Below are 18,628 nucleotides of genomic sequence, written 5' to 3'. Positions count from 1 at the left end.
ATTTATTTATTTATTGGACTTATATACCGCCCCATAGCGCTACAAGCACTCTCCGGGCGGTTTACAATTTTTTTTTTAATTATACAGGCTACACATTGCCTCCCCCCAGCAAGCTGGGTACTCATTTTACCGACCTTGGAAGGATGGAAGGCTGAGTCAACCTTGAGCCGGCTACCTGGGATTTGAACCCCAGGTCGTGAGCACAGTTTTAGCTTGCAGTACAGCGTTTTAACCGCTGCGCCACGAGGCGCAGTGGTTAAAAATAGGAATGAACGAACGAACGAACCAATAAATACAGGCACTCCTCACTTAATCTACCTGTTTAATGACTGCTTGGATTTATAACACTTACGACTCTTGTAAATGTGTGTTTGCATCTTTGCTATGCCTCTCCTCCATGACACGTGATTTATTACTCTTCCATACAGTATTATTGCTCCTCATTTATTGACCAATGTGATTAACAACCTAGTTATAGAAGCGGAACTTGGTCGTTAAGTGAGGAGTGCCTGTGAATAAGTATCTGAGAAAGGACCATAGCAGAATGGGAAAGATTTCCTGCTTTTTAATACTAAAGATTCCAGGTTTAATCTCTTACTAAAAAAATTAACATGGCAGTAGCCAGAGCAGATAACAGTGTATATATGGCCAAATAGATTGGCATGTAGAGATGGGAACAAACCAGTTCATTCCAGTTAGTAAAGGCAGCAGCACAGGTGCTGCTCCTCCCCTTCCCCACCTTCTCAGCTAATCAGCCACTCACCAGGCCCAGCTTGCTTGTTTTTTCCACCTCCTTGGTAAATCTCCCAGTCACAAGCAAGAGCACACACTTCTCTGCTCTGCCCTTTTGTCTGAGTGGGAGAGAAGCCGGAGCTGTTGCCAGGACTGGATGATCAGCTGAAGTTCATGAAGGCTGGACCTGGTGAGTGGCTGATTGCGTCAGAGGAGGCAGGGGATGAGAGCAGCAGTTCCTATTCTGCCGCTTTTACAAACTGGGATGAACCAGGAAGAACCGGTTCATGCCCATCTCCACTGGCATGTCACATGACACATTGCTTTCCTATATCACTGCAAAAGAAAGATGCATCCATCTCAAAAGACAATCTGCACACTAGAGAAGCTCACTCGTTAGCCTCCACCATGATGGTTCTGTTACCCTGAAGTGTAATTCCTGCTTCGGTACTTCTAATCAGTGTAGCCCAGATAAAAGGGATGTTTCTGCATCTGCATCTACTCACCTGAGTCCAAACAGGTAAGGATGAGTATCTGGAGTAGTGAAATGAATGAACGAGCATTGCTGAAGCATTGATTTTATTAAAACGGCAACAGCAGCAGCAACAGGAGAGATACCACACTCAACAGGTTTGATAGTTAGCTAGCTATGTTTAACACAACTATGGGGGGGGGGGGGAGAACAACAGCACCATAGTGATTTATTAGAAAATCATTCCTTAAAAGAAGGTCTGCCTGAAGATACTTTCCTGACAATCTTTTCAAAAACAGAGCCAATTCTGGACAGGAAGAAATGCAAGATGCAGAAGAAAGGGGCTGGGTTTTGACGTTTTCTAAATGAAGGGAAAGCCAACAAGCCCAGTGGGGTGGAGGGAGAGCCCCAAGTATACAGAGAAGCCAGGAAGTATGGAGGAAAGAGGAAGATACCATACACAGCTGGGATGAAAGAACTGCTTCTACCAAACCTGCTGATGTGTATTTAAGAGTTTCACCTATTTCTCACCAGGGATTTCAAGAGCCCTTTCAGCAGCTAAGAGTCAAGAGTACAGACACCATCTGCCACCCACCCCACCCCACCCACAACGCAGGAAAGCCTTGATGCTGAACTGTGTCATTATCCCAACCTTGGATATAACCAATTTAGAGTCAAGTGACAGCCTGTGGTTTCTAGGCTTGCTCAAGTAAGCAACCTATTCCCAAATGATAGCTAAATGCGGCTTGCTGAACTTACCAATCATAGGGGAGTCTGCCCCTGTCATTGCCCCAGGGGCAGATACATACAAATGCCAAGATTAAGACACATGGGTAGAGGAGGGGGGGGGAATCTTCACTAGGCAACAGAAATGGAAAAGATCAAACAAAGCACGGCAAACAATAAAATGAATTAAGATCAGAAAACTGCCTGAGAGAACATCTGGTGGAGTAAGGCTCTAAATCTACAGTATTGCTGAAGAGGTATTTGTTTCCCTGGGACTCCAGTCCCCTCCGCCTTCCCCACTTGACACTGTCAGGTCTGCAAGTACTGTATGTGGTCTCCTGGACAGGCCAGCTTTCAAAACGGCATGTAAGGACTTGCCATGCATTTTACATCTGACAGTCTGAAAGCAGGGAGGAGAAACTGAAGGAGCTACAAAAACTGCAGAGTGCCCAGACAGTGAGATGAATAATGGACTGAGGACCTTTTCCATATTATTTATACATGCTGCCATGAACATACACTGCTTTACCTGAATGGGTAAAGATGTGCTATATATTTAATTATGGTCCCTCGCAGCAGCTAAGGTAGCTCACAATATGAAGGTAAAAACAGATATCATAAAAAACCATGATAAATCATATTATGAAAATAATATTAAAACCATGATAAATCATATTATGAAAATAATATTGAACAACAAAACTGCCATCAAAAAGCCCTCTCTTATTCTTTGATTAGGAGCCAAAGGTCTCTCTGAACAAAAATGCCTTTGCCTTCCGGTGGAAGGATAACAGGGACGGGCTCAGCCTAGTCCCTTCCAAAGGGAGCAGCACGGCCTGGGAGCAGTCACCAAAAAGGGCCACCCTCTTGTCATCATTAAACGTATCAGTGAAACTAGTGGGCGAGATCTTTCCCAAGGATCTTGAGACCACGGCAAGGTCATATAAGGATGTACAGTCCTGCAGACAGCCTAGACCCAAAGTGTTTGCGACTCTGCAAGTCATTACCAGCACTTTGAATTCTGGCTGGTTAACAGACTGGTGTCCAGTGAGGTTGTTTTAGCACAGAATTTCTATTCCCACTAAAACTGGCTCGAATCAACATCCTGGGTGCAGCATTTTGGGTGTGCTCAAGATTCTAAACACTTTCTAAAGGCTGTCCGAGGTAAACCGTATTGCAATAATCCAATCGAGAGATAACAAAGGTATCTGTCGTGATGGCTAGATCAGACTTCTCTCCAAACAGATGCAGGAGGCATACTTGCTTCAATGGTATAAACCCACTCCCAAAACCTGAGCATCTAGGCTCAGAGCTGAATCCAGGCAGTCCATACGATGAAGATGCAAAACTGAGTTTTCAGTGGGAACATAATATCTGAAACAGACTGAATCTCTGATGTCTGAACTGCCTTTCTACTGATCAGGAACACCTCTGTCTTCTCTGGACTGAGCTTCAGTTTGTTTGCCCTCATCCAGTCCATTATTGACCCCAGAAACCAGGCTAGAATGGAAACCACTTCCTTGGATTGTGCTGGAAAGGAGAAACAGAGTTGGGTGCCAAGTGCATACGAGGGGCACTGAACCCAGAATTCCTGACAACCCTTCTCAGTGCTTTCATGGATGTGTTACACAGCATGCACCCAACGGAATCTTGAAGGACTTCAAGAACCAATAGCCAGGGCATCAAATAGGAGTTCTTCGGTGTGATTCTGGCCTTTTAGGAATAAACCAGAACTGCTCTAAAATAGTGCTACGAAGCCCCATCCCAGAGAGATGGTTTGGAAGGATGACATGGTTTATGGTACTGAAAGATGCTTAGAGATTCAGCAGAAACAATAAGGACACGTTCCCTTCTCTGACATCTGGTGTAAGCTGTCCATCAAGGTAACCATACCTTCCATAACCAAAACTGAAGCCAGATTGAAATGGATCTAGGTAATCTTTCTCATCTAGAAACCCTTGGAGCAAAAAAGTCAGTCACTACATAGTACCAAGAACTGAATAATGGAGACTGGCCAATAGTTATACAGTATAACAAGGAGTTGGTTTTTTGTTGTTGTTTGTTTTGTTTTTACATGATCTTACCAATGTCTGCTTTAGAGATGCTGAAACCCTGCCTTGACCTAAGAAGGCACTGACCTTTTTGCCCACTCAGGTCAGTCTACCCACAGCCCTGTTCAGGAAGCACAAGTCATGGTTCTCATTTCTCCAAGGATCCAGTCCACACCCTCAGGCTGTGAGCATCCATTTTATCTGTATGAGCAGGAGCCAAAGTTATATCCACCACACTTAGTTCCGTGCAGTAGGAGGGGATGCCTAGAGGCAATTGTGTCCTCCACCATGGTCTTTCCCCACTTCAGAGATCAACCAGGTTTACAATGGAATCACTTGCTGAAGTGATAGGAACCTTCCCATCCAGATCTATCAGCTTTCAGGGGAGGGCAGCTTAATTAGTCTTCCACCCCAACGGAAGTTCCATTGAGCATAGACCCCACCAAATGTGTGCCCTGAAGCCATGAAGTGACGTCAGATATTCCTTCACAGACCCATGGTTGTCATGAAGATCTCAACCAATCCTGACGTAGCCACCTTTGCATGGATTTCGAAGTCTCCCAACACAATAAGCAGAAGGCATTCCAGCACCACTCCCACAACAAGCCTGGATAGTTTAGGAAGGGAGACTGTTGAGCAGCAGGATGGGCAATACTTTATTTATTTATTAGATGCATATACCACCCCATTAGTGCAATGCACTATTCTGGGTGTTTTCAACAAATACACCACCAGAATCCCGTCTCTGTCTGGGCACCCACTTCTAAATACATGCTCTTGAACCCAGAAGATTACAGGATGGGGCACCAGGTGAGGGGTGGGTGGGATCATGACAGGTAGCTGAACTTCACCTCCCAGTCTCCAGGAACTCATTTGCTGCTGTAAAGATTGCTCAAGTGGACAAATCAGAGAAACTGAACACTCTGCAGCTTCCGCTGGCCAGGTTGTCTGTAACAAAAGCTCAGGTTGGCACATTTGTTCAAGAGCAGGTTCACTGACCTGGAACTGTGCAAACAGGTTTTCAACCTATAGGGACTGTCTCCAAGGCCATCCAAGGTATCTGAATAGTTTGGGGGACAGTTTGGGGGCAACCCACACCTTCTAGCTCTCCTCTCTCCCACAATGACAGTACTGAGTTTCCCATCTCTCTCTCTCTCTCTATCCATGACCTTTCCAGGCTGCTCCCTGTCTTTCTTCCTATACCCTCTTGTTAGGATAATTCATCCTTCCTGCAGGCCACAAGCTTGCTATAGCACCGATCCACTAGGGAAATACGATGTCCCAACAATCATCTCCCTTTGTAAAGCAGGAGGATAGGGTCTGGGCCCTCAACCTCATGCCTCCTCTCAGTGGCTCCCTCAAAGGGGCAACCCCATTTAGAGGTCATCCTTTTCAGAAGCCCACAAATGGTGGTCCCACGGACCCCACAGGAGTCCATATTTTATCACAGCATCTCAGGAAGTGATGTCAAGACATCACCCAGCAGAGAATGACAGGTTAGGGGTCTAGTCCAGCAAAGAGGTACACAAATCAGGCTGGAGTCCAGGTGGGGGGGGGACAGCAGGCAGCAACAGCAGGAAGCTCCCTCCCCAGGTAGATGGTTTTCTAGACTCTTTCCCTTTGGTCGATTTGTTGAAAAAAAGATGGCAGGGAGCTACCCAAAGATATTTGACAGGCTGAAGATTTACAGTTGCAAGAACAGTGGGAGGGGAGAGGCCAAAGGTATGTAGGGATAAAGGGAAGCAAAATGAGTTTACACTATTTAGACTGTGCTACCCTCAGAGATAAATATGAGTGACTATGACAGAGACAGAATTCTCTGCCATGCTAATGCTGTCGGTGGGCTTAAGTTGAAAGGAGGAAAAGGCCACACTGCCCTGTTAGGACATGTCAGTATAAACATTTTAACAGGGGCGTGTTTCTACCATTGAGCAATACCTACAGAGCTCTAACGAAGCTGTACTTACCATCTGTACTGGCATCATCCACAAGAATGATTTCCTTTAGCAATATAGCTGGGGAGGAATACAGCACACTGAACACAGTGCGCAGCAAAGTTGACCAAGCCTCATTATGGAAAACGATGATCACGCTGGTGGTTGGGAGGGGTGGACAGCGTTTGAACTTTTGTTCAATACACCTACGAAATGAACATCAAATGCAAGATTACACGTGAAAGGAGGTCAGTGTTTTTATGTCCTCAAAAAACCCCCACCTACCTAGCAAGTGAACAAGTTTTTACTTAAAATACAGAGGGATTAGACCCATTCCAGCATAGACAGGGTTTAACATACAAGGATTATTTTAGCACTTTACTGATCAAAAACGTGAAACTACTTAAGTAGGTCCTCAAGCTTTTTTTATAGTGCTCTTATTTTTTGCGAAGTTATGCAATAATACACAATCATCCAACATCTATTTAAATGTAAAAACCCACAAACAATACAGAGCTAATTTGCAGGGTTATCAAACGGTAATATGTTACTTATGAATGCGTTTTGCTACTTGTTTCCTGGACGTTATAGGAGAAAAGAACAAGTGCTGCTCATAAAATGTAACTAGCAACACATTACAATGTTTAAGAACATTTCCAAGCTCTAATAAAAGTCTTCAAGCTGTCAAAGCACCACTTCTCATACAAGACCAATCAAACTGAAGTGCAAGCACCATATCTACTACAAGTCACAAAGGCAATACCTATTTCAGATTGAGTATTGAACTACAGTACACTTGACTTTTATCCAACTGAGCCTGGGAGATCCTCAGTCTTACACTTCTCCTCTCCTTAAGTCAATGCAGTCAAAGACAATAAATGAGAGTATGAAACTATAGCAGGACCCCTGTATCTGCAGAAGATTGGTTCCAAGCCCTGAGGATGCTGGAAACTATGGATAATACCAAACACTATACATAACATGGTAAAAAAAAAAAAGCACCAGAAAAAAGTGTTTTCACCCTGTATACCCATAACTGGCCATAAGAGGGAGCCATAGATGATGCTACTGTATGTATTCTTCAACAACAAGAATGCACAGCATGTATGAAATGAAATCTGGAATATCACACAAAGATTAACAGATTGAATGAGATATGGAATGATTTTATAAATATTGTATTGAATAAAGGAAAATAGCAAAAGCCAATACAAGGGATATATGGCCATTTAAAAGATGAATGTTGTAAAAAAAAACACACCTGTATTAATGGATGGTTGCTGGGGTGAGGGGTGCACTATTGACTTGTTTTATTTATGTTTTTGTTTTTCTTGTGTGTAAATAAAAAATATTTTTTTAAAAACACAAAGCATGGTCTCTTCCTCCCTCTAGTGGCCAATTCTAGTAAATACATAATGAAAATCCTTTTTTCTTTTAATATTCTCAGACCGCAGACAAGTGAAACCACTTATACTGTTCCCGCTGATGCTGTAGCTTATTTTGCTAAGCTTTACTTAGGATGGGCTTCTGATTCTCCAGGTTCAGATCTAACAAGTGACAACAGTGAGTTGAAAATGCCAATCAACCCCCCCCCCATCAGAATAAAAAGCTTCTTGCTAGATGGTGGAATGAGGTTGAGAGACTGGCCAGACTAGACTCCTTTTGGAAATCATGTCCACAGTCTAGGAGACAATGCAAGAAAAAGCACTTTCTTACAACCCCAACAAACATCCCTCTGAGCGTGGTGGGACCAAAAAACCACCTTTCAGATAGCCTGGACTCACATAGTATCCATCTCTACAGGCCAGACATCACTCTGAAATAGACATGATGGCCAAAGCTGGTGTAATAAGGAGGTTGTGCGCGCCCTATAACTGGCCCCAGGGAACAGCCTAGGCGCCGCATTTTGAACTAGCTGATTTCTGAGAAAGCTGAAAACTCAAGAGAATTGACACAAAGGTTGTTGATAAAAGAGGGTGTAATTAGGCAAAGTGTCACTGTGGGCAGTTCTGACATCTCCATGACGGGGTTCTGTTTGACACACTAGCTTTAACTGTGCAAATACAACCTGGCCTCTGAGGAGATCTGGACACCTATGTTCAAGGCTAAATCTACACCTGCTCCTAACACTATGCACGCATGTACAGACAGACAGCCTGGAAACCTGAGTTTTCGTTTGGAATGGATCGCTTTGCCTCTCCTCTGCCAGTCACCTGCTTTCTGTATAAAAAGTAAAATATGTTGCTTATATACTGCTCCGTAGTGCTTAAAGCATTCTTGGGGGAGTTAATGATGCCACCCACCCCCAAATGAGCTAGGTATTCAGTTGACCGAACCTAGGAAACGATGGAAGGCTGAGTGAACCTTGAGCCAGTTACCTGGAATTGAACCTGGGTCATGAACAGAGTTTTGGCTGCAGTACTGCACTTTAACCACTGCACCACAAGGTTCCTCAATGATTATGTATTGTTGGGAGAGGATTTCTCTGACATGGCATATTTTTTCCGCAACCTACATTGTTTGAGCTTATCGGTGGGTTTAAACATGTTTGTAAGCAATCTGGTAAGAAAGGCCAGATTACTCATAAACATGTTTGAACTTGCTTACAGGTTCAAACATGGGTTGCAGAAACCATGTGAAATATTGCAGAAATCCTCCCTCTATGTATTAACCACAGAAGTAAGGGAAGCTTCTTTCTCTGTGACCAGCAAACAGGTCTAGTTGGCAGAAGAAATAAGCATCATTGCACCTGCCAGTTGTCCATCACCTTGATGGAGATTAATTTTATTTTCATTTACTTGCTAAGTTGCTAGCAGATTGCATTTCCATGTTTCTATCCAACATGTCCACCATTGAAGGCCCATCTATGAGGGCATTTTAGTATGTTAGCCATACATCTGCATGCAAGTACTATAGCAATTTCTGTGGCTTTATTTACAAGGCTGGTATAAAAATAAGCTTTCACCTGGATGCTCAGAGAAAACCACACCCATATTGAGGGTACAGGTACTTGCGCAAACTAAAATAAACTGACCTCAATAGTCCTTATTCCTAAGCACGTCAATGTAAACACCACCCTGTATTGATACAGCACCCTGGCTGCGTTCACGCACATCATTGCAGGAACCCTGTAAGATCATTGTCAGCCAGGTGTGACTCCCATTTTGCCAGTCCTATCTGGGGAGCCTGGGACTGTTCAGCTAGTAAGAAACTACTCTCTCCCACCCCACTGTAGGTGGCAGAAAAACTGGGGCTGAGAGAGCGCTACGGACACACACATGCATAGACACACCATTGCCCAAGGACGCCTGCCTCCGTGACGGACATGAGACTTGAACCAAGCCATGCTTCTCTGATGTGCAGCCAGCCCAGAAACAGCTCAGGGAGAGGGAGTTTCAGCAGATGCAGTCTACAGTATGGCACCGTAGGAGCAAGGAAAATAGCTACGGGGGGGGGGGGGGAATCTATTTTTGCTGGAACATTTGAAAGACTGAAGAATCTTTTAGGAGGGGTCTCTCTCTCTCTCTGGCATCCGGTTCCTTGCTTCTGCTGCCCTCCTTCCCCTCCTTGACCTCGCCTTGACTCAAGTGTCCAGGTCACAGGATGAGGTCATAAGATTTCATCCCTCTCAATGAGAGGTCACACAATAGTGCTCTCAACTGGTCCCCTGCTAGATCTCTGTGAACAAAAATGCTGTCACACACTGGGTGTTGCTTTACCAAAGGCGTGGGGGGAAGGGAAGGGTGAGAAAAAAAATTTATTCTCCTGAAGTCTGCCGACCAAAATGCCTTCTGCCTTTGTCCCTAAGTTCAACCGGGAGGCCAGAGAAAACAATGAAGATTCTTTTGTCCCGGAGTGCCTGCGCATTCCTTCGGGAGGGCTCCAGACTTGCACAGAGCAACTTGCTCTTCCCAGACAGACAACACTTTATTTTGCCATAAGCTTATGGAGGAGTAGTTGGCCCGCCAGGTCCCCAGTGGATTCAGGGAGACTACTCTACTGAGACTTACTGTGCTAAGAAGAAGGGATAACAGATCACAATAACTGTAATGATAGCAGTACTAATAATAATACAAATCAAAATGAAGTTCGATAACTATCCTTATATTTGTGTGATAAGTTTTAGAATATAAAGGTATTCTATTATTATTACTGCTTCTGTTACTACTACTACTACTAAAGTGATAATAATGATGATGTTAGAATTGCAGAGCTGGAAGGAACCTATGATGACTACTCAACTAGAAATTGCTTTAATAAATAAGAGAAACAAAGAAAAGAAATAAAAGAGATAAAGAAAATAAATAAAAGAAAAAAAAACCAAATGCACAATTACTGTACAGGAATACTGGGATCAGTAGTAATACATGTCCAGTGGATCCTGGAATCATGGTAGATTACAAGCTGAATATGGGCCAACAGTGTGATGTGGCTGAAAAATGGTAACTGTTATAGTCTGCACTTTCAGAAGTGTACAGTCTGCGCTAACAGATGTGTACAGTCAACCCTCGACTTATGAACGTCCCTACATACAAACTTTTCGATTTACAAATGGCTCCGTTGGCAAAAATTGGCACTGACTTGCGAATGGAGCCTCAACCTACGAACGAGGTCGAGGCTACGTTCGCAAGTCCATGCCATTTTTTTTCAAACGGAGCTGTTTGTAAATGGCTCCCTGCAAAAAAGGGAGCCCTTTTCCCCTGCCTTTTTGCCTTCGGAGCTCTCAAAGGGCTTCCTCCGGGAAAAGCCCTTTGAGAGCTCCGAACGTGCCGATCGCGGTGGTGGGGACCCCCAGGGAGGTCTCCCAGGGCTTGCCCGCCACCATGGGAGACCTCCCTGGGGGTCCTCGCCACCGCGATCCGCACCTTTGGAGGTCTCAAAGGGTTTTCCCCCCTGACATAGGAGGAAGCCGTTTGAGAGCTCCAAATTCAAAAAGGCAGGGAGAAAAGGTGGGAAATTGGAATTTCCCGCCCTTTCCCCCTGCCTTTTTGCCTTTTGAAATGCTGGAACGGATTAATTTCATTCCCATGCATTTCAATAGGAAATGGTACTTCAACTTATGAACTTTTCGACGTACGGGCATAATTCCAAAACGGATTAAGTTCGTAAGTTGAGGTACCACTGTAGTCTCCAAATTCCATGAAGTATGAGTTCTCCTGTGTTCTGCACTGGATTGGCCCCATTTTGAGTTCTGTTAGAATCCAGTTCTGGAATCTGTACTTTGAGTGCAACTCCACCGGAAATTTGATTTGATTTGCGATTTGTTTCACAGGCTGTATTACATGAAAAATTGGAATCAGTGCTCACACAGGAGATGCAGATTAATTCTGGAGTTCACCATACTGGATGCAATGCAGGTTGCATTCCAGCCCACCATTCTTTCCTTCCTTCCTCTGGTCCCGCCTCTCCTCTGCTGGTCCTTTTATGGTTTGCCATGAAGTTGCTTTCTCATTTAAAGTTTCAAACTACTACATTTCTCAAAAACTTTTCTACAGAAAAATAACATAGAAAGGTACTTCGCAGTATAAGAGTATAGGACATCAAAAGTTTGATTAGTAATTTGCAATATACACAATAATTCACATGTCAGAATGATTCCATTACAGGAGTCCGTAACTTCCTGTCCGTTACTCTTTTCTCTTACTTTCAAGCAACACAAGCAGAAATAATCTCATCTCTTGTTAGATATGGTTTTAAACTATTGACACGATAAACTATGAACAGAGAAGAAGTATGCTTATAATGCTAAAACATCAGCTACAGATATGCCCCCTGTCTTTATAAGAATGTCGCAACTAACTGCATGGAGAAAAACCTATTCAATTCATTCCATCTTTAAAAAAAGAACACCCCCCAAACAGCAGGGGGGGGGGAGGAAGCTGCTTTGGGAAGAAAAAGAGCTGGGGCAATTTAAATCAGCCTTTGTGTCATAGGGTCAGTTCTTTCAATTTACCCATTTTATAAGTAGAGCAAATCCTGTGGTATTTGACTATGTAGTTGCTCTCTTTAAGAAAGATTCGGGCAAACTGGAGCAATTTCAGAGGAGGGCAGCAAGGATGATCAGGGGATTGGAAACCAAGCCCTGTGAGGAAAGAGTGAAAGAACTGGGCATGTTTAGCTTTGAGAAAAGAAGCTTAAGGGGAGACAGGATAGCACTCTTCAAATACTTGAAAGATTGTCATATAGAGGAGGGGCGGGATCTGTTCTCGACCATCCCAGAGTGCAGGACATATAATGAGGTCAACTGTCAAGAAGCCAAATTTAGGCTGAATATCAGGAAAAACTTCCTAACTATTGGAGTAGTTCAACAATGAAACCAATTACCTCGGGAGGTGGCAAGTGCTCCAAAGTTGGAGGCCTTCGAGAGAAAATGAGAAAACCATGTCAGATCTGATTTGATTTGGAGTCATGCATTAAGCAGGGGGTCGGACTTGATGGCCTTATAGGCCCCTTCCAATTTCATTATTCTATAAATCTATAGTTTTATGCCCCATAATCCAACCCCATCAATTCCAGGACTGTATAAATATGATCTTGACCAGTTATCAAAATATATGCAGGAGAAAACAATAATTTGATACTGTGCAAATGAGGCTCATGTTAGTGCAGGCTATCTTTCTAAAGCACAATCCCAGAAGAGATTAGAAGCATTAGCTTCCCGTTTGGATTAACCACATTTATTTCATCTGAAAGGACAAACTGTAGTTAGTATAAACTATGGACTACCAAAATAAATCAGAACCAAGCCTTGGTTTTCGATCCCAGGTTATGTTAACAAACAATACAGTAAATCTCATGGGGGTCACCTGCAGCCTGTGGGCCATTATGTGCCCTCCGCTCCAAGTCCAATGGCATTTTAATCAAACTACCGCCCTGTAATAGCAGTAGCAGCAGCAAACCAGTTGGATGGCCAAGAGGTTCGAAAGAGTCCCATCATGTCTGATAAAGTCCCTTTACCAAAGGATTTCGTATCAACGAGCTACAGGAGAATAAGCAAAGTGTGGTCTGCAAGTGAAATAACAGCCCTCCCAGCCATTTTGCAGTCCCCATAGCAACTATTAAATTAAAAATACAATTGTTGAAAATGGGTAGTACAAAGCAACATAGAAAATAGGCCGTGTAGGTATCTTCATTTCATATTTTTAATATTCATATTTTTAGACGTTGCATAAGTGAATCAGTGGACATTGATCCAGCAGATATGGAGGTGCTACTGTATATAAAGATATAAATTAGTAAATGAACTTTATTTTATGTACTGAAAGAATGGGCTCATCACAGATGAAACATAATATTTTCATGTCTTCGTTAACTATGCATGTCTTTGTGGGAGGATGAACCCTTGTACATCAGAACAAGGTATACATTTTGTTTAAGGAACTGCTGGATAGCTCCTTGGTTTAGGTTATCTGGTTGCAGAGCCAGAGATTGGGATTTCAATTCCCCCCATTGGGCCTCTCGGATCCATAAATTCCATTCGAACTCTGCAGTTCTAAAATGCTGTTAATGATGATTACATGAAAGAGAAACATTAATTACTAGTAACTAGCCCTCTTTTACTTAGAGCCCTCTTTTACTTAGGACCTATGCCCTAGGGCAGGGGTCCCCAACCCTTTTCACTCCGTGTACCAGCTGGGGAAGGCGGGGCACCTTGCACACTCGTGCACATGCGCAAATGGTAGCACGCGGGCATGGGGCACATTTGTGCGCATATGCAAACGGCAGCGTGGCACTCATGCAGGTGTGCTGGAGCGCATGCGCATGCGCAAATCAGCTGTGCAGGGCTGAGTGCGTGCAGGGGGGGCAGTAGGTCTGTCTATGCGGCCTGGTCTGGCTCAGGCCACGGACCAGCACTGGTTGGGGGAACAGCTTCTGAACAGTCAGCTATTTTTAAAAAGTAACACTAGCTTTGGATTTTTTTTTAATTGGTGAGGGGTCACAGAAACCAAATAGCACTTTCCTGTAACCCTGTCTTGGGCCAAAAGTGCACAAATTATAAATATAAATTCTTGTTACCCGTCCTGTTTTCATCTGATGCAGCTTGCTATGGCAGGCTGCATGGCAGGACTGGGCAGCTAACACACACACACACACACACACACACACACACACACACACACACACACACACACACACACACACACACACACACACACACACACACACACACACACACTCTCTCTCTCTCTCTCTCTCTCTCTCTCTCTCTCTCTCTCTCTCTCTCTCTCTCTCTCTCTCTGTATTTGGTGCAACATTTCTGAGACATTGGGGGGGAGAGTTCTTGGGAGAGTTAGAGGATTTAAATAATATACAGTATACTGTATAGAGAGAGAGCAGAAGGCGCTCCCACACCTCTTCCCTACTGATCTCTTTTGATTTCACTGTCCATACCCTTCTCTGAACTTTTCAGCAGGAAGGCAGACGGGTCTTTTACATGCCACATACCTCTTGTACACTTCAAAAGGGGGAAAACCGTTCCACATGGGAGAGCCTGTGGTTTTTTTTCCCCCTTCCCTTTCTCACCCTCCTCTCCTATCCCCAAGGGCTCAACAATAGGCGTTTCATTCATGGGCTCCCTCCGTCTGAGCCAATTTCCCCAGCTCTCCGATTTATGGTTTCGGTCCTGGGAGGGCTTTACACTTTAATTTAAATTGGTTTATGCCTCTTTGGTTGACTGAATAACATTCTTGCGCTCCCTGCCTAGAACACCACATTCTTCCATTGTGATATCTACACCTGCTAGGCAGAAATAATCGGTTGTGAGGAGGGCAGGAGGTAAGTCAAGGGGAAAGAGAGAAGGTCTGCAGAACGGACCCGATTTTCAATCATTATTCAAGAAGCCTTTGCTGGCTTCCGTCTTCCCTGCCCTCCCCCGCCCACCTCCAAACCACAGGCCTTTGCTGACTTATCTCCCTTATGAAAAGCAGCAGCAACCTCAGAAAGGCGCTGGAGACCACAGGGAAAGATGGCGGGGGGGGGGACAAGGGTCACGTTTGACTCCTTTCTCGCCCCCCTGCTGTACTGTAAGCCATGTCTGTTCCACTTGGCGAGCAAAGTGAAAAATTAAGGAGGCAACTGAGCCCTTCGAAGTGGGAGGGAAATGGACCAAAACCAAGTGCGGGCAACAGATGGAATCGAGGAAGTTTTTGAACTTGATCAACCTTTATTTGGTTTTTCTTTTCTCCTCTCTCTCTCTCTTTTAAAAGAGAGCTGAATTGTCCATGTTTGCTGCTTTATAAACAGGGCATCAGTGGGGCATAAAGCAGGAGAATGTGGAGCAGGAACAGGGTGAAAGCAGTGGATAATTGAAAAGCAGAAACACATTTCCATGCCTTTTTCTTTACAATAGCTGAAAGAAATAGCAGCAAGATTTCATCTTTGACTGAAAGCATTCTTATGAGCTGTCCCCCTTGACCCCCAAGTGGAAGGTATCTACAAATCTGTGCTGGGAACTAGAATCAGAATCTCTGGGCTGGAGTCTTTTTACACTTGCAAATACCTCAAGGAAGCTGCTAGGAAGTTGTTCAGATCTACAAACTTCAGCCAGCATTGGCAGAATTACATCCTACCTTTCTTCCAAAACTGGGACTCAGGCACTAATTTAATCATAATCTTTACTTTTCATTAGAGCTAAAATGAATTATTTGCATAATATTCAATAATACACAAAATACTCAATTTTGAATGAGAAATTTTAAATACCAAATTTTCAGTGTTGTGGTGTATGTACTGCTGGAATCTCTCTCTCATTAAGCCAGGCTCTGGAGATGAAATCTTCATATATCAGATATTGCTATTACTTAAAGATTCTTCCAAAAAGTTCCAGAGAGTGTAACTTCTCCTTCCTCTTTCTCCCCCACATTTCCCCCTAACACAAGACTCTAAAGGAAGCCCTAGTGCAGGGGTCTCCAAACTACGGCCATGTTGCTGTTTTGTCCGGCTCATTGTCTTCAACGTATGCATGTCTGGGGCGTGCATGTGTGTGGGCAGGGGGGTGCAGATGTGTGCAAGCTGGAGGGGGGTCTGTGTGAGGGGGTAGATGGAAGTGTGCATGCATGTATGCATGCAGAGAGCATGCATCCATGCAGGCAGGGTGGGTGGGCATGTGTGCAGGTGGGGGTGCGTTTATGTGTGCATGTGGGCAGGTGTCCGGGTGGGCAGGCGGATGTGTGCACGGCGGGGCGGGTGTGTGCATGGGGGGGCGGGGGGTGCATCTTTGTGTCTGGCTGTGTGCATCCATGTGTATATGTTTGTGTGTGTGTGTTTACGGATGTGCATATATGCACGCACACGTGTGTGCACACATTCCTGTTCCTTTGGCCCCCAAAAGCTGAAAATATCTGGTATGGCCCTCATTAAAAAGTTTCGGGACCCCTGTCCTAGTGAATTAGACCAAGAGCCCAGCGCTTGATCAGCCTTTAAAAAGATTGATCACATGGCCAGCCAATTTCCTCTGGGAAGTCAAACACAGGACAGGAATGTAATAATATCCTGGAAACAGCAAGCAAGACCATGAGAGACAAGTAATCTGCTCAAACATCAACCAAGATTTTTTTTAACCAGATGGGAATTTGAACTCAGATCTTGGATTTAGTCCTATACTTTAACTACTACTCTACACTGGCTCCTTAAATGACAATATGATCAGCACTGATGAGATGTTAAAATAAAAAGATTTTCAAAATGCTCTTAAATTACACTGCTTTTTGCAATTTAACCATGAACATATTTGAGAAGGTACTGTACATAAATTTTTCCAAAAAACTTGACTTTCCCCTTTATTTAAAATCAGAAGTAACACTTCACAGATTATTCAATTTCAGGTGGCAACCATCAGTGGGGTTTTTGTTTGTTTTATTAGCAGAATCCCCTTCCTTTCTAGGAAAAATATTTTTTTTAAAAAAAGGCACTGTTCCACAGCCAATATTTACATATAGTCAATACCAGTGTCTTCATCACTTTTAAACGAGGATTAGATAAAATGGAGATTTGTCTCTTGGTAGCTATTCACAATGATTAGTTAAATCTAGCATTCACCTGTTGGCCAGGGGTTGAGCTAGATGAGGGACTCTGGGCACTGCATGCAAAAAAACATTTACTTCCCCAATTCTGTTTCAGGTGGTATCTACCTAGTATACGGCACAATCAAAACTTGGAAAAAATTAGATTAGGTATCCTTCAGTCTCGAGAGACTATGGTAATGTGCTTTGAATAGAGGACTTGGAACAGTGTGTAATGTGGCTGAGAAAAGGATTATACCTGCTCAAGGTAACATCCTTTCAGTAACCATAAGAAGTCAGTCTCATAGACATCAGCATGGCCTATCAGTTATGGCAGTGGTTCCCAACCTTCAGTAACTCAGCTTGTTTTTGGACCACGATTCCCAGAAGCCTTCACCACTAGTTGTGCTGGCCAGAGTTTCGGAGAGTTGCAGTCACAGAACACGTGAGCTACCCAAGGTTGGGAACCACTGAGCTATGGCAATGGGTGAGAAGAAGGGCAAAATTTGAAGCTCCCTATACATTTCAGCTGACAGGAACAGAAGTGCCTCAGTAGCTTTTCTCCAACTGACCTCTAGAACACAGAGAGTTGTCTTATGCCTGGATGTTTTACTTGCCCATCTAGTCTACTCTGCTTGGCAATAATCCTCTGGCATCTGGGACAGGATCAAGTGTTTCTGATCCATTACTGTACCTGATCCTTTTAAACAGAAATGTTGAGGACTGGATCCTGGATCTTTTACCTGCCAAAGACACATTCTACCACTGAACAACAAGCCCTCTATGCCTTTTGAGCCTTACTGCTTCTGAAGGAGTAATGCAAAACAGTACAGTACTTGAAGAAACTATAGCCAACAGGGTTCTCCTTTATTTATATGCAGTCCTTACAGGGCAACTCAGGGGCTCAATTTAAGAATATGGGGGACATGGTGGTTCCACAGCCTATAAAACTCAATCTTATTCTGCAGTCCCTTGTGTTTTTTTTCCCCTGACCTGTTTCATTTCTCTTGATCCTTATTCTTCAACTATCTGTCCTCTAGGGCAGTGGTCCCCAACCTTGGGCCTCCAGATGTTCTTGGATACAACTCCCAGAAGCCCTCACCACCACCTCTGCTGGCCAGGATTTCTGGGAGCTGAAGTGCAAGAACATCTGGAGGCCCAAGGTTGGGGACCACTGCTCTAGGGCAGTGGTTCTTAACCTTTGTTACTTGGATGCTTTTGAACTGCAACTGCCAGAAACCCCAGTCAGGACAGCTGGTGGTGAAGGCTTCTGGGAGTTGCAGTCCAAAACTCCTGAGTAACCCAAGGTTAAGAACCAGTGCTCTAGGGCCAGTGTTGGTGACATGTGGACCTCTAGATGTTATGAGAAAGCAACAGCCTTCACCCTAACCAGCATAGTCAATGATGAGGCATGATGAGAAAAACACCTGGAGGGTCACCATCCTGGCTGTAGGCTAGAGGTTCTCACTCTGTAGCTTTCCAGATATTTGGCCCCTCAACTCCCTGAAGCCCAAAGCTAATATGACTAATGATGAAGTTTTCTGGGAGTTCACAGCCAGATCATTGGGCAGGTCAATGATTGAGAACCACCTAGCTCTAGGCTATTCAAACTGAGGGCTTCCACTTTATAACGCGTCTTCCCAGGATGCAGACCAACTTCAAAACCTTCCCGCCGAGACTCTCATGCCACAGGACCTGTGCAAAGATTAAATT

General features: G+C 44.1%; 1 protein-coding gene across 3 annotated transcripts in view; it reads right to left on the bottom strand.

The window, feature by feature from the left end:
• GALNT6 (polypeptide N-acetylgalactosaminyltransferase 6) overlaps nt 1–18,628 on the bottom strand; it is a 63,921-nt gene that overhangs the window by 19,462 nt on the left and 25,831 nt on the right. For all 3 annotated transcript variants that reach the window (XM_020784548.3, XM_020784547.3, XM_020784550.3), the window contains one exon: nt 5,949–6,121. In XM_020784548.3, the coding sequence (XP_020640207.2) occupies nt 5,949–6,121 (173 nt within the window). The remainder of the gene's footprint in view (nt 1–5,948; nt 6,122–18,628) is intronic.

Source organism: Pogona vitticeps, chromosome 2, assembly GCF_051106095.1.
Source record: "Pogona vitticeps strain Pit_001003342236 chromosome 2, PviZW2.1, whole genome shotgun sequence".
Taxonomy (NCBI): Eukaryota; Metazoa; Chordata; class Lepidosauria; order Squamata; family Agamidae; genus Pogona; species Pogona vitticeps.
The sequence above is the reverse complement of the archived record's forward strand: the minus strand, read 5'-3'. Positions and strand labels throughout refer to the sequence as shown.